Source organism: Mastigoproctus giganteus, chromosome 1 (genome assembly GCF_048544385.1).
Source record: "Mastigoproctus giganteus isolate SK-2022 chromosome 1, ASM4854438v1, whole genome shotgun sequence".
Classification (NCBI taxonomy): Eukaryota; Metazoa; Arthropoda; class Arachnida; order Uropygi; family Thelyphonidae; genus Mastigoproctus; species Mastigoproctus giganteus.
In genome coordinates, this window is record NC_143575.1 from 88,325,051 (window position 1) to 88,346,261 (window position 21,211).

A 21,211-nucleotide genomic window follows, 5' to 3' on the forward strand; every position below is an offset into this window, starting at 1 on the left:
TTCTCTGCCATATGCCTCATTAGTTCATCTGACAACCATTTAGGCCTAAACCTTGAACAATATTTCTTAGTTAGTATGTAAAGCCTAGTAGCTTCCACGATAAGTTCTTTGAATGCTTCCCATTTTGAATTTGCTGTTGGCAATATCATCAGTTGATCCCACTGTATAGAATTTAAATACTGTCTCAGTCCATTGTAGTCGCCTTTACGAAAGCAATACCCCTTCCCTTTACCCCTAATGGTAGTTACCTCTTTGAGTAACTCCCACTTCAGCACACTGTGATCACTGCCACCAAGTGGTTCATTTATCTGCAGATTCTTAATGCATGAAGAATCACTACTGATAATCAAATCAAGAGTATTACTCCCTCTAGTTGCCTCCCGAACATGCTGATGTAGAAAACAATCATCCAATAAATCCACAAAAGCCTTGCTACTGTGTGAGTGACCAGCCCCCAAATTCCAGTCAATATCTGGGAAATTAAAATCCCCCATTATAAGACTCTCTGATTTACTGGCCCACTCTATTTCTCCGAACAGTTTCTTATTATACTCATCAGAGTCATTAGGCCTATAGCACACTCCTACTCTCAATTTTGATCTCCCAATGCTTATGTCACACCAAACTGACTCGACACCAACTGAATGCTTCACCACATCCATTTTTACCACCCACATCCACGAGTGGCTATTTTGAGGGCAGGAATCATTCTCATCTCTGATAAGGATGCGCTAATTGCTGATTGGCTCAGATTGTCCTAAATCACGTGAACAGTGCATGATACCGATAAATTTTATCTGATGATTTTAAACTTTCAATTCATAAAACAATTCAAAAAAAAAAATAAAAATGGTGTTGTGGTTAGTGATCAGCTCAAAACGAAAGCTACCTGTACTTTCTATTCATGACCGATAAACTAATTTAAGTTAAACTTTATTAAAATAAATAAATATACCTAAAAATATAAAAGTTAAAATACATGAATAAAGAGCAATAAATATAAAAATATAAAATATGAAATAAAATAGTAGGTTCCACGGTGAGACGTCCCTTTTTCAGATAGTCTGTGAATGGTGTCCTGCACATATATATGTGTTAGGTAAAATAACTGGAGTTGACTGGGCATGATAGTGAATTGCAAATCCTTTGTCAGTAATACAGAATTATGTACATGACGAACGCTAGCCTCATTGCACTGCAGAATGGTAGACTCCATAATGGTGTTGATGATGTCTTTGCAGTAGTCCTTTGGGGATCAGAAACTCGACTACTTCAATATTTGCAAATTCAAAATGGGAAGCATTCAAAGAACTTATCTTGGAAGCTACTAGGCTTTACATACCAACTAAGAAATATTGTTCAAGGTTTAGTCCTAAGTGGATGACAGATGAATTAATGAGACATATGGCAGAGAAGAAAAATGCATGGGATATATACAAATTAACACGTGACACAGAAGCCTATGATAGATACAAGTTGATCTGTAACCAAGTTACAAAGGAGATTAGGCAGGCGAAGGCAGATTATGAGAAATATTTGGCAAGGGATGAAAAAAAAAACAGCAAAAAGTTCTTTACTTATGTAAACACTAGAAGGAAGGGGATGAATCAGATTGGTCCACTTGATATCGATGGGTCAACTGTTGATGATCCTGCTCAGGTAGCTAACAAACTAAATGAATATTTTGCATCGACATTCACACACGAGGAGTTATTCAGCTAGGGGAATGCCAGAGGTGTATTCAACTCTGGCAGTAAGCTAGAGAATCTTGTAATAACTGAGAGTAAAGTGGAGGAGAAATTGTTGAAGATAAATACAAGAAAGGCACCTGGGGTGGATGGGATCCATCCAGTTATATTAAAGGAGGCAGCAAAGGAAGTTAGCAAACCCTTAGCCATAATTATGAGAGCTTCCTTGGACTCAGGGGAAGTACCCATGGACTGGAGATGTGCAAATGTGACCCAAATTCACAAAGGAGGATCAAAGGGTGACACAAGTAATTATAGACCTGTTAGTTTAACTTCTGTTCCCGGAAAATTAATGGAGGCACTGGTTAAAGAAGCACTGCAGGATCATCTAGACAAGACTTCAGTTATAGCTCAGAAACAGCGTGGTTTTGTTAAGGGGAAGTCTTGCCTGACCAATTTGATTGGATACTATGATGCAGTCACAAAAGAACTGGATGCAGGGAATAACTTTGATATTATATACTTGGATCTTAGAAAGGCTTTTGATACTGTTGCACAAATTGGAGCAGTGTGGCATTGGAGGCAAATTGCTGCTATGGATAAAGGGGTGGTTGAGGGGGAGAAGACAGAGAGTGGTAATCAATGGACACTGCTCATCATGGACTAATGTTATTAGTGGAGTCCCTCAGGGTTCAGTATTGGGTCCATTATTGTTTTCTGTATTTAGAAATGATATTGATGATGGTATATCAAGCTTAATGTCGAAGTTTGCAGACGATACGAAGGTTGGCAGGGTTGTCAAGGACACTACGCTACTGCAACAGAATCTGGAAAGGTTGAGCAGATGGGCTGAGAGGTGGCAAATGAAGTTTTACATAGACAAATGTAAAGTACTACATATGGGAAACAGCAACCCCAGAGCAACGTATCAACTCTGTGGTACTAAACTGACAGTGGTAGAGAATGAAAGGGACCTGGGGGTGGTTGTGCAGGCAGATATGACGTTTTCTGAGCAGTGCAGATGGGCTGCACGAGTAGCTCATGGTGTATTGTCGATGATATATAGGAATTTTTCTAGCAGGGATAAGGAGGTGATTATTCCCTTGTATAAGGCAATGGTCAGGTCACACCTAGAGTACTGTATACAGGTCTGGAGGCCTCATTTCAAGAAGGACATAGGGATGCTGGAACAAGTACAGAGAAGGGCAACAAGATTAGTGAATGGAACAAAGGGGTGCTCTTACGAAGAAAGGTTTAAGTTTTGCAAATTACAGTGTCTGGAGACTAGGCACCAGCGAGGTGATCTGATAGAGGTGTATAAAGCCTTGAATGGTTTGAGCATGCTCAATGCTAATGGGATTCTTCGTCTTGCTCAGAATAATCACCTGAGAGGACATAAATTCAAATTGAGGAAAGACAGATGTAGGATAGACGTGAGGAAATTTGTCTTTAGCCAGCAAGTGGTTGGTTGGTGGAACAGACTTCCATCCCTTGTCGTGGAAGTTGATGGCCTGAATAAGTTTAAGGCTCAGCTGGACAGGTATTTTGAACGAACAGAGGGGTGAAGTGGAAGTGGTTATTTTTTATTTATTTATTATTATTTTTATTTATTTTTTTTTTGGCTGATGCTGAATAAGCTTGCTTTCTTGCATCAAATGCCTCTACTAATGCTAAATATCTCAATTCCCTGTCATCTTTCATTCAATTTACGATCGAACTGGAGGCAAATAATATTCTTCCATTTTTGAATGTCCTAGTCCAACATGAGGGTTCACATTTTACAACCTACATTTTTAGGAAGCCCATGTGTGCAAGCCAATTTACTAATTAAGGGTCTGCACATGCTCCTAGGCACTTACATAGTATGACTCGTACTTTGTTTATCCACACTTGGATGCATTCAAGTTCTACTGGTGACAGGTAATTAGAAATTTTTAAAGTAAGAGTGGAGCTTTCTAACTGCGGTTATCCACCTCGTGTTCTGGATAGATGTGAACTACATGCACGTGAGTTTGTTACACAGTCAAACCCTCCCCACGATAATGAGTTTACAGTTTACCTCTACTGCCTACATCCCCTACTATCCGAGCATATCGGAATATCTTACCAGGATTTTGCACTCCTACCATATATGGTGTGTGCAACTCCTTGATAGGAAATTACATTCCATTATTTCTAAGGTAAAAACACCCATTCCTCCTTTTCTACGAAGCAGTTCTGTTTATTGGATTACATGTCCAGATTGTGGGGAATGTTATGTAGGTGAGACTGCTAGGAGATTGAAAAATCATGTTTCAGAATGTGAGGGTGAGCTCTCTGAACCACTAACTTTGAGCACTCCATTGTTGCTGAATATTATTAGGTTGAGAAGCTTGACCTTGATCCCCGACGTGAGATTGAGATTAGCATTAGCATTAGTAGAGGCATATGATGCAAGAAAGGAAGCTTATTCAGCATCAGCCAAAAAAAAAAAAAAAAAAACACACCACTCCCATTTCACCCCTCCGTTCGCTCGAAATACCTGTCCAGTTGAGCCTTAAATTTGTTTCGGCTATCAACTTCAACAACAAGTGATGGAAGTCGGTTCCACCAACCAACCACCCGCTGGCCAAAGGCAAATTTTCGCACATCTATCCGACATCCGTCCTTCCTCAATTTGAATTTATGCCCTCTGAGCTGATTATTCTGAGCAAGATGAAAAATCCCATTGGCATTGAGCATGCTCAAACCATTCAAAGCCTTATACACCTCTATCAGATCACCTCGCCGGTGCCTAGTCTCCAGCCTCTGTAATTTGCAAAACTTAAGCCTTTCTTCGTAAGAGCAACCCTTTGTTCCATTCACTAATCTTGTTGCCCTTCTCTGTACCCGTTCCAGCAGCTCTACATCCTTCTTGAAATGAGGCCTCCAGACCTGTATACAGTACTCAAGATGTGGCCTAACCATTGCCTTATACAAGGGAATAATCACCTCCTTATCCCTGCTAGAAAAATTCCTGTATATCATTGACAAGACACCATGAGCTACTCTTGCAGCTCGTCTGCACTGCTCAGAGAACTTCATATCTGCCTGCACAATTACCCCCAGGTCCTTTTCATTCTCCACCACTGTCAGTGTAGTACTGCAGAGTTGATATGTTGCTCTGGGGTTACTGTTTCCCATATGTAGTACTTGACATTTGTCAATGTTAAACTTCATTTGCCACCTCTCAGCCCATCTGTTCAACCTTTCCAGATCCTGTTGCAGCAGCATAGCATCAGTGGTGTCCTTAACAACCCTGCCAACCTTTGTATCATCTGCAAACTTGGACATTAAACTTGATATCCCATCATCAATATCATTCATAAACACCGAAAACAACAACGGACCCAACACTGAACCCTGAGGAACTCCACTAATAACATTAGTCCACGTTGAGCAGTGTCCATTGATTACCACTCTCTGTCTTCTGCCACTCAACCATCCCCTTATCCATAGCAGCAATTTGCCTCCAATGCCACACTGCTCCAATTTGTGCAGCAGTCTTCCATGTGCAACAGTATCAAAAGCCTTTCTAAGATCCAAATATATAATATCAAAGTTATTCCCTGCATCTAGTTCTTTTGTGACTACATCATAGTATCCAATCAAATTGGTCAGGCAAGACCTGCCCTTAACAAAACCATGCTGCGTCTGAGCTATAACTGAATTCTTGTCTAGATGATCCTGCAGTGCTTCTTTAACCAGTGCCTCCATTAATTTACCTGGAACAGAAGTTAAACTAACAGGTCTATAATTACTTGTGTCAGCCTTTGATCCTCCTTTGTGAATTGGGGTTACATTTGCACATCTCCAGTCTATGGGTACCTCCTCTGAGTCCAAAGAAGCTCTCATAATTATGGCTAGGGGTTTGCTTACTTCCTTTGCTGCCTCCTTTAATATAACTGGATAGATCCCATCCACCCCAGGTGCCTTTTTTATGTTTATCCTCAACAATCTCTCCTCCACTTTCCTCTCAGTTATTACAAAATCATCCAGCTCACTGCCAATGTTCACTTTACCTACATCATTCTCCTTCCTGAATAACTCCTCATGCGTGATTTGCCCATTCACATGATAGATCATTGCTATTCACATGATTACCACCAGCACTGCCCATAGTCAACTGTAATAGTGCTATGAGCCATAATAGGGGAGGCATATGCACCGCATTATGGAGTCTACCGTTCTGCATTACCGACACTGGATTTGTAATTCGTGATCATGCCCAGTCATAGCCCCAGGGGATCACATCTGGTGAGTGTGGGCTTGGCACACCCAGGGTCCTGAGCTGGATATCATCATTCTTCTCTTTCTTGGTGATTCCCTTCTACTTCTGACTCTTGTTCTCTCTCTCAGGGTAATGCAGAAATTTTTTTTGGCTGGTGCTGCATAAGCCTCAGGCTTCCTTGCACCATATGGCTAATAATAATAAGAACTCCAGTTATTTTACCTAACTTATATATATGTGCAGTACCCCATTCACTGACTAGCTGAAGAAGGGACAATGCACCCTGAAAGCTACTACTTTATTTTATAATTGTATATTTATTGCTCTTTATTCATGTATTTTAATTTATTTCCATTTTAATAGTATATATTTTTATTTATTTAAAGTTTAACTTAAATCAGTTTGTTGGTCATTAATAAAAAGTATATAGTGGTGAATAACTGTTGTATTGTTTTCCAGATATTGACAAAATTAATCACAAAAGGCTAATTTTCTTTCTTTGTCAATTTTGAACAAAGGTTATTATTATTAGCCATATGGTGCAAGGAAGCTTGAGGCTTATGCTGCACTAGCCAAAAAAAAAATATTTCTGAATTACCCTGAGAGAGAGAGAGAAGTAAAAGGGAAACCAAGAAAAAGAAGAATGATATCCAGCTCAGGACCCTGCGTGTGCCAAACCCATACTCACCAGATGTCAGCCCCTGCGGTTGTTGCATCTGCAACAACCTCTCAAGGAAGCAGTTTTAAGTCTTGTTGTACAATGTTTAAAGTTTCTCTTACAGCTGTTTTGACACTTATTTCACAGATTTCTTGGGTTATGAATAATTGCTTCTTGTGCACATGCAATATTTTCAGACATTCTCTTGGACTTTTTATTGTATATTCCAGAACCAAACTGTTCAAATTTCTTTATTAATTTTGAAATTGTTGATCTTTCTAAACCTTTTCTGCAACCAAATTTTGTTTTATTAGCATTAGTAGAGGCATATGATGCAAGAAAGCAAGCTTATTCAGCATCAGCCAAAAAAAACAAAAAAAAAAAAAAAAAACACAACCACTACTCCCATTTCACCGCTCCGTTTGTTTGAAATACCTGTCCAGCTGAGCCTTAAATTTGTTTAGGCTATCAACTTCAACAACAAGTGATGGAAGTCTATTCCACAAACCAACTGCCCGCTGGCTAAAGGCAAATTTCCGCACATCTATCCAACATCCGTCCTTCCTCAATTTGAATTTATGCCCTCTCAGGTGATTATTCTGAGCAAGAGGAAGAATCCCATCGGCATTGAGCATGCTCAAGCCATTCAAAGCCTTATACACCTCTATCAGATCATCTCGCCGATGCCTAGTCTCCAGACTCTGTAATTTGCAAAACTTAAGCCTTCCTTCGTAAGAGAAACCCTTTGTTCCATTCACTAATCTTGTTGCCCTTCTCTGTACTTGTTCCAGCAGCTCTACATCCTTCTTGAAATGAGGCCTCCAGGCTCAAGGTGTGGCCTGACCAATGCCTTATACAAGGGAATAATCACATCCCTATCCCTGCTAGAAAAATTCCTGTATATCATTGACAAGACACCATGAGCTACTCTTGCAGCTCGTCTGCACTGCTCAGAGAACTTCATATCTGCCTGCACAATTACCTCCAGGTCCTTTTCATTCTCTACCACTGTCAGCGTAGTACCACAGAGTTGATACGTTGATCTGGGGTTACTGTTTCCCATATGTAGTACTTTACATTTGTCAATGTTAAACTTCATTTGCCACCTCTCAGCCCATCTGCTCAACCTTTCCAGATCCTGTTGCAGCAGCATAGCATCAGTAGTGTCCTTAACAACCCTGCCAACCTTTGTATCGTCTGTAAACTTGGACATTAAGCTTGATATACCATCATCAATATCATTTATAAATACAGAAAACAAAAATGGACCCAACACTGAACCCTGAAGAACTCCACTAATAACATTAGTCCACGTTGAGCAGTGTCCATTGATTACCGCTCTCTGTCTTCTCCCCCCCCCCAACCACCCCTTTATCCATAGCAGCAATTTGCCTCCAGTGCCACACTGCTCCAATTTGTGCAGCAGTCTTCCATGTGCAACAGTATCAAAAGCCTTTCTAAGATCCAAATATATAATATCAAAGTTATTCCCTACATCCAGTTCTTTTGTGACTACATCATAGTATCCAATCAAATTGGTCAGACAAGACCTGCCCTTAACAAAACCATGCTGTGTCTGAGCTATAACTGAATTCTTGTCTAGATGATCCTGCAGTGCTTCTTTAACCAGTGCCTCCATTAATTTTCCTGGAACCGAAGTTAAACTAACAGGTCTATAATTACTTGTGTCAGCCTTTGATCCTCCTTTGTGAATTGGGGTTACATTTGCACATCTCCAGTCTATGGGTACCTCCCCTGAGTACAAAGAAGCTCTCATAATTATGGTTAGGGGTTTGCTTACTTCCTTTGCTGCCTCCTTTAATATAACTGGATAGATCCCATTCACCCCGGGTGCCTTTTTTTATGTTTATCCTCAACAATTTTTCCTCCACTTTCCTCTCAGTTATTAGAAAATCATCTAGCTCACTGCCAATGTTTACTTCATCTACGACATTCCCCTTCCTGAATAACTCCTCATGTGTGAATGTAGATGCAAAATACTTGTTTAGATTGTTAGCCACCTGAGCAGGATCCTCAACTGTTGAACCATCAACATCCAGTGGACCAATCTGATTCATCCCTTTCCTTCTTGAATTTAAATAGGTAAAGAACTCTTTTCTGTTTTTCTTTGCATCCTTTGCCAAGGATTTCTCATAATCTGCCTTTGCCTGCCTAATCTCCTTTGTGACTTGGTTACAGACCAACTTATATCTATCATAGGCTTCCATGTTACCCATTAATTTGTATGTATCCCATGCATTTTTCTTCTCTGCCATATGTCTCATTAGTTCCTCTGACAACCATTTAGGCCTGAACCTTGAACAATATTTCTTGGTTGGTATGTAAAGCCTGGTAGCTTCCAAGATTAGTTCCTTGAATGCTTCCCATTTTGAATTTGCTGTTGGTAACATCATCAGTTGGTTCCACTGTATAGAATTTAAATACTGTCTCAGACCATCATAGTCGGCTTTACGAAAGCAAAAACCCTTCCCTTTACCTCTGATGCACTGTATGTTATGTTGCACTGTAAAAAACTGCCAATTTGATAAAAACCTTTTTACACAAAAGCATGCTGCTCAGGAGTGTACTCCACTTGCTTACAGACTTTTCCTTCTAGGGTGCTTCACTAAACAGTAACAATATTATTATATTGTTGCTGTTTAGTGATGTTATTTTTTATATTAAATTACATTAAACTCACCAGTTCCAGCTCAATACATCAAAAAATATAAACATTCAAAACTTTTGCATATATTGTTGATGAACGTGTATATAAATTTATTTCAGTCACAGTATACACAATAGTTGACCCATTTGCAGTGTGTAACCAATGATTGGTCCTTGAGGTTTTCACAGACATTCTCTCAGATATGCCAGACAAGTCGTACTTGCTACCTGGGAGTCTAACTCACTGATGGAACTGATATTCGGGTGACACTCGAGTCAAGTGGACCTGATCTGATTAATAGTCTATATGATTGTAGTAAAGATTTTCTGTCTGCACCCAAAGAGATAGCTGATACTGATCAAAGGATGTTTAATTTTTGGATGAACTTATTGTGAAGCCTTGTTACATGTGCCTGAAAGTTAAGTTTATTGTCTAAAATTAATCCTAAAAAATTAATGGTGTTTGAACCTGGAATAGTACTATTCTTTATCTACATTTCAGGGTGTAGCACATCTTTTTCAGAAATGAATGGCAGCGGATTATTTATGCAGAAATTCAATAACCATTTTGTAAATGGTTATTGAATCTGCACAATTACCCCCAGGTCCTTTTCATTCTCCACCACTCTGCGGTACTACACTGACAGTGGTGGAGAATGAAAAGGACCTGGGGGTAATTGTGCAGGCAGATATGAAGTTCTCTGAGCAGTGCAGACGAGCTGCAAGAGTAGCGCATGGTGTCTTGTCAATGATATACAGGAATTTTTCTAGCAGGGATAAGGAGGTGATTATTCCCTTGTATAAGGCAATGGTAAGGCCACATCTTGAGTACTGTATACAGGTCTGGAGGCCTCATTTCAAGAAGGATGTAGAGCTGCTGGAACGGGTACAGAGAAGGGCAACAAGATTAGTAAATGGAACAAAGGGTTGCTCTTACGAAGAAAGGCTTAAGTTTTGCAAATTACAGAGTCTGGAGACTAGGCACCGGCGAGGTGATCTGATAGAGGTGTATAAGGCTTTGAATGGTTTGAGCATGCTCAATGCCAATGGGATTCTTCATCTTTCTCAGAATAATCACCTCAGAGGGCATAAATTCAAATTGAGGAAGGACGGATGTCGGATAGGTGTGCGGAAATTTGCCTTTGGCCAGCGGGTGGTTGGTTGGTGGAACCGACTTCCATCACTTGTTGTTGAAGTTGATAGCCTAAACAAATTTAAAGCTCAACTGGACAGGTATTTCGAACGAACGGAGGGGTGAAATGGGAGTGGTGTGTTTTTTTTTTTTTTTTTTTTTTTTTTTTGGCTGATGCTGAATAAGCTTGCTTTCTTGCATCATATGCCTCTGCTAATGCTAATGCTAATGCTAAAATCCGTCCTTCCAACTTATTTATTGCTAGCTGCAGTTGGTGTTCTATGGTATTCGTTTCTGAGAACAGCAAGATATAGTAAGGTCATCTGCATACATGTGTGCCTTCACCATATTTGGGATGTCACATATCATGGTATTTATTCTGAGGGCAATAGGCCCTGGCAGTACACCCTGCTCCTGAACATGCAGAGAGGAAAAAGAGCCCTACTATTGGAACTGAAAAGTTCTGTAATGAAGTTTTGGATTAGGTGGGGCAAGTATCCTCTTAAGCCTATATCATGTAAGTCTTGAAGTATGCTATATCTCCATCAAAGGCTTTGTCATTATCCAGAGATACCATTATGAGATATTGTTTATTTACAAATCTATTTTAAACATTAGCCTCAGCTCTGATGTGGACCTGTTCTAAAACCATACTGATGATCACTCATGATGTTTTGTGATTCTAAAATCCATGTGAGCCCCCAGTGTACCATTTTTACTAGTGTCTTGCCTAAGCAGCTAGAAAGTGAGATTGGCTTATAGCTACATCTTTTGCTGGCTTTGGAAAAGCTAACACAAGTGAGTGACACCAAGATAATGAATAGTCATTTTCACTAAAGATCCAATTATAGAAAAGTAGAAGGGAATTCAAGGCTTTGTCATTTAGGTGTTGCAGCATGATATAACAAATGCCATCGGGTCCTGCAGCTCTGCTAGAGGAATTATGTAAGGATTCTATGAGTTCTTCTGTAGAGGGTTTATTATATGGATAGGAAGTGGTGGTAGCAAATTGATCTTGTGCTATTCGGCATGAATTTTATATATTCTGAATATATGGGTCATATATAAAAAGAACTGATATTTCAGAGATGGAATTGGCTAGGGCTTCTGCTATTTCAGCAGGGGAAATAGATCCCTTTGATATTTGCGATTCAAAACTTCTATTCATCTCCCTATTAGCCATGGATTTGTGTGTTTGGTAATAGCTGAAGCAAATGTTTTCCAAGAATCTTGTTTTGATTTCTTAGTAACTCTTCAGGGTTCAGCACTTTGAATCTCATATAATTGAATAGGTTATCTGTATAGTGTTAATGGTAATGTGGCTCTGGGGGTTTCCCCCAACTCCGCTAGCAGAGTTGGGAGTTGTTAGCTATCTGATGGCACCAGGCCGTCAGACAGCTAATGTCTTTCCCCCCATCAAACGTCTTTCTTCCCATTTCTGCATTATATAATTTGCTTGTAGAAAGTGTAAAATGTGTTTAGGGTCAAATGGCACCAGGGGATTCCCCCCAACTCCGTGTAGTATACATTGTCTTATGATACAGAACACTGTAAAGGCCAGAGATTTAAAAGTATATGTATTGTTTATGTGTACTGTCATTCCTCTGGTCATTCAGCCACCAGACCCTTGTTGAGGCCCGACGTTGCTCGCACTTTGCCCTGTGGGGGCAGACCAGGTACACCACCAGTAGTTTGAGATAGTTACTCTGGCAGGTCCTGCCACCTAGTGTCCTGAGATTTTGGTGGCTAGGACCTGAAAAAAAAAGTTTTTTGACGTGGAGTAAGTATGGTAGGGGTAGCACTGGAATTTGAGAGGTCGAAAATTATTTGCAGTTGAAATAATTTGGATGTAGTTAAATATGGACTTGTAGGGCATTCGCTTGCATACGGATAGAGTGGGGGGAGAGAGAAATATGGGGATAATAGTAAAGGTACCCCCAGGAAATCAGTGAGGCAGGCTCATGCCTCACCAGGCAAAAGGGGGTGGGTCAGAAACGAGGCCCTGTTTCCTCCCCCAGCCAGGGGAGGGGAGTTGAAGAGGAACCAGACAAAGGGAGTCTGGTTCAGATCACCAATAATGGCATTGGCCAGCGAGGCTACATTGTTATTTAGAGTTCAGTCCAGTATTTTATGTCATGCTTGAAATGCAGGTAGTTGCTTTCTAGTCTAGTTCTCTTGTCCTGGATGTGGGTGTGTTCTGTTTGGTTCAGTTCACGGTCGCTTGTATGTGTAGTCACTTCGGTCCTGCGCGTAGCACTTGTTTGGTGACTTTTGGCAGAGTGACATAGTCTCTTGTTTGGCCAGAGGCCAATCAATCCGTGATGCAGTTGCATTGTGTTGGCTTTTACATTAGCTGTTGCAGTTGTCTCGGTGGGATGGTCCAACATCTCGTGAAGAGATTTTGAGCATATTTTGAGAAAGCTCTGTATTTTTCCTCTGATGGTCCAACATCTCGTGAAGAGATTTTGAGCATATTTTGAGAAAGCTCTGTATTTTTCCTCTGACTCCAGGAGGTAGTGCTCTTGGTCTCTAGGAATAAAGTGGATATCTCTAATCAAGATGGATTGGAGATCCTCATAGAGGGGGAGTGGTGCATGAGGAGGTGATCCCATGTCTCCGGTTGTCCACATGAGTAGTGTGGCGCCTCTGTAGCCAGGTGGGCAGGAGCAGCAGTGCATAGCACATGCTTCTTGATTAGACCAGAGTTTGAGCCCATGACCACCAAATACAGAGGATGCAGAAATGTCAGGGAATGACCACTGCATATCCTCAGAGCAATATGGCCTTAGTTGCTGATGCTCCTAAAAACCAAACAAAAAAAACATGAGCAGCGGGGGTCGCCAGTGAGCCCTAGTGTTGCAAATTTCTCATTGATTTCACTGTGGCCAGTTAATAGTATGTGGTCGTCAGGCCTGAGGATAGCCAGGTTGGGGATTTCAGAAAAGTTTTGCCTACATCTGGTATGAATTTCTTGGTAATTGCCCGTTTCCAGAGGGCTCCCATCTCTGCTGCCAGATCTTTTGTAGGTGAGTTGTTTTTCTTCTGTCGGCCAGTTGTTGGTTATATCTATGGTGTAGTCTAGGAAGGTAGTTGATTGCCTATTGGCCAGGTTAGACAGCATGTCTTGTCGGACGATCTCCAGGTCCAGCAATAGGGCACGCATGCGTACTGTTGGTGCGGCAGTGAGCAGCATGGAGCGTTGTATTGTTTCTAGCTTTCTTTGGTTGACTGCGGGTTTCTCTTTCGGATTTAGGTATCATTTGTTTTTTGCAGTTGACATTAATTTTGTGTCATCTGCACCCTCCTGGGTGTCTAGGATGATAATGTCATCATTCTGTGGTTGGGTCAGCGGGCAATGTTTCCCAATGATTGCGAGTCTGCTCCTGCATTTTGGGGTTTTGTTTAGATCAGTGAGATTAATTCGGATGAATATGTTCTTTGTTAATGATTTTTGGGTCACACAAGTTCATGCGATGATTAGAGACAAAGCAGTTCATCTGCATTTTTTTTGGGCAGCCCTCGGAGGTCACGTGGGGTGGGGGAAATGCCCGAGTGCAGAAATGGGGTTACTTTCCCTTTTTGTTTTCAGAGGTGCTGAGCACGATGGTGATGCCGAGAAAGATAGTTGCTGAGAACAGCCTCTTCCATGGAATGTCTGTGGAGGAGGGGGGGGGAGAACACTAAGCACATGGTAAATATAGTTTTGCATGGTTTAGAATCACAAAAAAGTTTGTTGGGGCACTCTTGCAGCCCAGGGCAGCACAAATGGCGACACCCTCCCTAGTCAAGTACCAGATTTAGACATGGCAACTGCCTCTCTATAACCCTGTCATCAGCCACATGGTGACCATGCAGTCTGGCAATAAAGCCTCTATATCTGGCAAAATTTCCAATATAATGTCAAAGTTTTCTCACCAAGGGATTACAGTACAGTTTATATTCTTGTGAGGACACACTGTGATACCTTAAGCTGTATTTAAAACACATTTTCAACTAAAATTTTGTGGAGCGATGTAACGCACATTTGGACATAACGGCGGCCATATTGGAGATCCTAATAATTTGCTGAATTGATTATGCAACATAAATTCCTTGCACTGTATATTTTACTGTTTGATAAAATATCAAAGCAGGTACAGCCAGAAGCATGCTTAATATTGCAGTGGGAAAGAATTTTTTATTATTTTTTTAATTTCTGAAATTTAAACCTGACCTAAAGTCATTTTACTAATACTGAATTAGTCATAACTTTAGTAGCTAGCCTTTTTTTCACATGTAAAACCATCTGATTATTTAGCTTAAATCAGTTAAAAAAAAAATAGTACCGGAATGCTCGTTCTCCAGAAGACTATATGATAATGCCACATCGACTGTACAGTAACTGAATCAGACTTCAGACTCGTAGTTCATAGAACAACCAGTTCTAGTGTTTCAGCTCATGGCAAATCAAAATGCAGCATTCGCACGCATCACAGTATATCTCATTCTTTGGATCTCTTTATCTAACACATTGTACTTTAGTAAGAAACGTTCAAGTTTCATTGCGAAATTTATATTTTTGTTTTTAAATAAATTTTAAAGATTACTGTTAATATATATTTTTAGTATCAATGGGTAAAATAGATATTTCTCCCTCCCCTTTGTTTATGCCATTGTTTCATAATATTAGGTGTATAAATTTAATGATTTTCTATTATGACATTTAGAAAAAGTACCGGAACATTATTCTGGCCCAAATACACCACTGGCTATGACAGAGTGTTTTATTAATAGAAGCATAAGAACAATTCTTTTTAATGGAATATGTTTTCCTTTTTTAATCAATTTAGCACCAGAACGAGAAAGCCGGTCAAAACCTGCTCCACCTCCTAAACCTGCTTCACTTTCTACTGCAATAGCTGAAAGTACAAGACAACATAGCTCCTCCCCTCCATCCAAAGGTAGTTTGTATGATGGTAGTACTAATACCTGTTTATATGATAGTTTCTAGATTATTCACATATATTTCTTTTTCATTTCATTGTCAGTTTAACTTTTAACTCTTAAGAGCTGACAGTTCATATGCATGTTTAATTAAAATAACTTAAGAAAACTTTAATAATCAACTGAGTAGTTGAGAACAATGGATTTTTAAAGTTTATTCATATTAAAAACACTTATGAATAACTGCTGTTTATTATTAATTCTACTTTGTTTTCCAGAATTTCGATTTAGTCCAGAACTTTTCAATCAGTTGCGGCAACTTAGAAAGCAAACAAAAGATCTTAGACTTGAAGTCAGAAATCTCCGAAGAATTGCCCAGGCACAGGCTGTTACTGCAAGGGAAACAGTGAGGGAGACATGCTTAAAAATTAAGGTAAATTAAATTAAAAAAAAAAAAAGCTTTAATATTGTATACTATCATGCAAAGAACACTATAGAATAAAATCTGAAAATATGATACCACTCATGCAACAGCAACGTTGTTTCATGCTAGTACTTAATGGATCCAGTGGCTTGCATTCACTGTTCACAGCATTTAGTAGCAAATAAAATTTTGCTTATCATTTGGTGAGAATTAAAACTTTTTTTTTTTAGTGAAAAGACTGAATTTATTTAGCTGAGTATCATCTTGGACTGCTAGTAAAAAATGATTACTATGAAAATGCAACTGATTTTTAGATGGAAAAAAAGCTCTCTTTTTTTTCGTTTCCTACCCCAACACAGATGCAAAAACAGTGTAGGTAAATTTTCACCGTGTGTGGTAGGATGAAATAACAGCTTGAACAGAATTATAAGTTCCATGTTCATGGTTCATTATCACATTCAGTATAAAAGCAAAAACCTCTGGTTTCCTTGCACTGTAATATTAATGCCAATACAAAAAATTAGATTACCTAATGCTGTAGCAGTTTCCAATGACTTATGCATTTACTACATAGCATAGTACTCATCCTCAGGTATCATTAAAACAATTGGCAACAGTGTGGCTTAGTTTGTGTGTATATATATGATGGCACAGTTATTTAATATGTAAAATTACTTTTTTTTTTACATCATGCTACATTTCTAAATTGAATGTTAGCAAACAAAAAAATGATTTGTGTATAATTGCTCCATTAGTTTTCCTTTGACTATATTTATGAGTTTAACACGGTACATTTTAACCCTGCCCCAGCAATGCTTTTAAAATAGAAGTTTTTACAGATAGCACAGATCTATGCCAATTATCTTATTCCTTATGTATCTCCCACTTGAGTTTTTAGCATTCATTCTGAACTTATTGTTTCTTAAACAACTAACCAAAGAGACCAGGATGTTTCATTAGCCCAATTTTACAAATTTTGTAAAAAATGTAATTATATATCATTATTTTTCTTTCATCCTCTCTAGATTTGGCAATTCATTTTCAGTTTTACTAGTATTTATTTACTAACTTGTTAAAAATACCAGATTGTTATGGCTTTTCCATCAGATATTTCGTTAGTGCTGTTTTTATAAATTTTGCCCATTTTGTACACTCATAGTGGTTGCACTTGAGTTTTAAAATCTTTTCAAAATTAGATTGGAAGTTCAGATTAGTTTATTCATTTCAACAGTATTTTAGATACGATACATTGAGGATCTTTTCAGCTAGAGATGGAATGCCACTGGCAGCTTTTAAGGATTGTTTGGTATTTAATGGTGTATGGGTGACTAAAGCTATATTGCACCAGTTCATATAATTAAAGTAGTGAAGTCTCTAGTGTAAAACTTTCCACAGAGACCTTTTACAGGTTTAGCTTAGACTTTGAGGCAATGTCTGGAAAATAGTGACAACTGGTTGAAATGGTAGAGGTTAATTTTTTGTAAAAAGGAAAAATTATCCTTTACAGTTTCTTCATCATTTAAAAGTTGTATTTATTTACTAGTATTTATTGTTGCAGTGTATGTAATTCCCCTGTTTGGTCCAATGGCTTGAAGCATAGCTGACACTTATTATTTTTAAAGGAAGGACATTCAGTGAGAAAATATTTTATGGTTAGAATGGTATATTAACTTCTACCTAATGGTGCTTCCTCAACTCATACTAAGTAGGAATGAGTCAGATTTGTATAACCAATCCAGGGTTGGGCAAGAACCACTTCTTCTTGGTGGATTTTATGTCTCCTAGACTGCCAGAGAACAATGGTTTGTTTACTTTGGTATAGCTTATTTGGAAGCTGTTCATTCCAAAATGTTTGCCATTGTGTAAGATGGATTTCCTGTTTCTATATCTGTGTATGGGATGAGAAAGTCTGATTTTATAGAAGGTGATGATTTTCTTGCTTGATCAGCTAATTTGTTCCCTGGGATCCAACAAAAATGGATATCATAATTTTTTTTGAATAGAGATAACAAAGTAGACTGGATGTGACTGCTTTTTTCACACTCAAGGAAACTATATATGAATTACTTTTTATGATGTCTGGTTGTGAGATATTGTAAAGCAAGTTGTATGGCATATGATGCATTCTAAAAAGGATCTACTTGATAGTATTATATCTGGGAAGACCACTGTTGCTCCTGTTACAGTTTTGGATTTTCATCTTGTGCTTCAGTAAATTGGCAATGTTGGGCCTCTTATAATTGTTAGAAGTCAAGGGTGGGTAAGTTATTTTCTCCCTGTTTCAGGACTGAAGGTATTCCAGAGTGGAGTAGAGTGCTTTGGCATAATAGTCAAATGGCTTATGGGCAGATTTTTGTTAGTAGCAGTTCTCATATTCGAATTCCTAGAGGTCAATTGATACTTTAGTGAAAATTATATAGATTCTCCCAGTGGGGGGACAAATATGGCTGGCAGGGATCTTAGTTTACAGACATATTGCAATGCTAATTGTTGACATCTAATGGACAGAAATGGTTCATTTGCTTCAACATACAAACTGTGGACAGGAGAAGTATGAAAAGCTATTGAAGAACACAGATATCAGATATGTTTTGGTTTTATGAATGCATCTCTTATGCTGGTTTCCATTCTATTAAGTGATCTAATGTAGCTCTGTTGGGTCTAAAGCTTCATTGATTATTGGTGAAAATGTTCTCTTCTTGGTACCACATTAATCTGGCATTGACCAGTTTTTCTGTAAGGTTAGGGCTATGAAATGATAGTTATTTGAGATGGTATGAACTTTGCCATCTTTTGGGAGAGGCAGAACAATTGCTTGAAGCCAGGTTGGGGAAAACATCCTCTGTAAATAAATGCTATTGTAATTAGAAAGTGTCCTGCAGCTTTCAGGGGAAGGGCTAAATGATGTTTGGGCAGAGAAAGGAGTGTACTGCAGCCACTATTTCAATCATCATTAGTTTTGCTCTATGTTTTTCAGATTCCCTTGTTTTTTTGTTTTTTTTCACAGCAAGAGTCTACTTATGGTTAATTCTTTCTTTGAATACCACAAACAAGATGGTTTGGTCGCAGCCTATAAACAGTACATTTTATAAATGTATCTGTACTGTAATATTGTAAGAAGATACACTTAGAAGGCCTGAATGAGTTATTGGAAAAATTAATAACTGAAGTGATTGACATATGCAAAGAAGAATAAGATTATTGTCAGTAATGTGGTTTTTGTGAACTGACTATCAGCATTTAGATGTTAAATAATAATTTTCTTTTTTTTTCTCATATTCTCTTATTATAACAATCATACTAGTAAATATACAGATTTTTTTTTTTTATTAATTTAATTTTTATTTTTTAGTAACATATACATATGTTGTAAATGTGAAATAATAATAAAAAAATATACACACATACTACATTTACCCACCCCTGAAGTTCACATTCACCCCTAGTGCAAACACTGTATATATCATCTAAGATTGGTCGGAGTCCACGACAATTCTGCTGAATAAGTGTGCACATTATTGGGTGTGTCCGATTGCATATTTGCACTTGTGTATTCATGTTTTTTCCCTGTTTTGGCAAAAACGGTCTGCATGAATTTCAAGAAGTGGTTCATCTTCGTGTGATTTTCCGTCTATGTCCATGATATCAGTACTACATTTTTGATTATCTTTTTCTGAAATTATTTGCTTTACTGGCTGTATTGTCAGTGGTGTATTTACTGAATGAGTTGCATGTTGTTCTTTTAGGGTAGAGAAGACTGATCTTGCCCAATCAGATACTGAGATGCTTGGCAGAACTGAATAGTCAGTGTGTACTGTTATGGAGCATTGCTTTTTGTACAACTTGAAGCATAAAAGGGTGATTTATTAGAAACTAAAAACTGGTTTTTGCTTCTTGGTATGGCATATTGTGTATGACTTTCTACTTTTGAATATTCTTTTCTCTCTGCCACTGGATGCACTCCATTGAATATGCTGAATGGTTTCCCCCTACAGTTTGGGCAGCATTGTGTTTTAGTGATGCAGTCTGTGTGAACACATTCTTTTGAATCACAGGAGGCACTGGTGGTTACATCCCTGCAGATTGCTTGTCAGTGTCCAAATTTTTGGCAACTAAAACACCGGACTGGGTTTGGAATGTAAGGTAGAATTTTGCACCTTAAATATCCAGCTTTAACAGTTGATGATAATAGTGTTTTAAATGTAAGAATGACTGTCCAAGTAGGAGTAAGTATTCCATCTTTCTTAATGACTGTGTTTTAGCATTTATTACATTTTTATCGCTTAGTTCCTGAATGATTTCTTCCTTGGATACATTAAGTAGATCCCGCTCTGCTTTTACCCCTTTAGAGGAGTTCAGGTTAGCATGTGGGAATTCCCCCAAAGGTCAATGATTTTAATTGTTTTTCTAAGTGCTTATGAACTCAGAAAAACTATTAAAATCATTGAACTATTTTTGGACAGTATTCTACTGCAACAAGATCTAGAAAAGTTAGGCAGATGAGCTGAGAAATGGCAATTTAAGTGTAATATTGACAAATGCAAAGTACTCTGTATGAGTAGCAGTAATCCCAGAGTAACATACCAGCTGTGTGGTACTACACTCAGGATAGTGGAAAATGAAAAAAGACGTAGAAATAATTGTGCAGTAGATATGAAGTTCTCTGAGCAATGCAGACAGGTTTCCAGGACAGCTCATGGGGTTTTGTCAATGATATACAAATTTTGCTATAAGGGATAAGGAAGTGATTATCCCATTCTTTAAAGCAATGGTCAGGAGATCTTATTTTGGTGACAATATAGAGCTGCTGGAACAAGTACAAAGAAGGGCAACGAGATTGGTTAGGGGAACAAAGGGGTGCTCTTCCCAAGAAAGGCTTCAGTTCTGCAAAGTGTAGTGTCTGGAGACTAGGCACCTGTGAGGTGTATAAGGCTTTGGATGGTGTGAGCAAGTATCACGTTGAGCACTTTGCTGCTCTGGTCTGAGGCGTGATTTCTGTTCAAATTCAATTTAACTGAGAATACTACACTAAAGTAATATACATAAACACAATAATAACACTATGCACCAGTTATTTATAATAGCTAATAAAATTATCTATTCATGTATACCTATTTATCACAATTAAGACACTACAATTCCTCTGCTTTGAGCTACAATATTTGTGGCAAATCACCAATACAAAGGTTCTACATATATTAAGTAGTAACTTACAAAATCTCTAGCTAAATTTAAAAATAAACTAATGAATGTGACTAGGACTATAATGCTAATTACATCGATAAAACGGCAAAATTTTTCTGTTCCTAGCAGTTAAATATTCTTTGACTAGTGCGTGGATACAATAAAACCAGAAAGTGGTGTAAGACTGCAAAATTCTTTGTAAGTACAGTAATTAATAAATGTGTTTCATTTATACACTACTAAGGTGCTTAATTTAATAATTGAATTAATTCTGTTTCATTGATAC

General features: G+C 38.4%; 1 protein-coding gene across 2 annotated transcripts in view; it reads left to right on the forward strand.

The window, feature by feature from the left end:
* The window catches only part of LOC150090971 (zinc finger CCCH domain-containing protein 10-like), a 1,521,236-nt gene that overhangs the window by 1,319,701 nt on the left and 180,324 nt on the right, over positions 1 to 21,211 (forward strand). Inside the window, exons 22-23 of one of the 2 annotated variants that reach the window (XM_090373667.1) lie at positions 15,224 to 15,334; positions 15,596 to 15,750. In XM_090373667.1, coding sequence (XP_090229793.1) covers positions 15,224 to 15,334; positions 15,596 to 15,750 — 266 coding nt within the window. Of the gene's footprint in view, positions 1 to 15,223; positions 15,338 to 15,595; positions 15,751 to 21,211 lie in introns of both variants that reach the window. The other variant, XM_090373676.1, reaches the window with a different exon arrangement.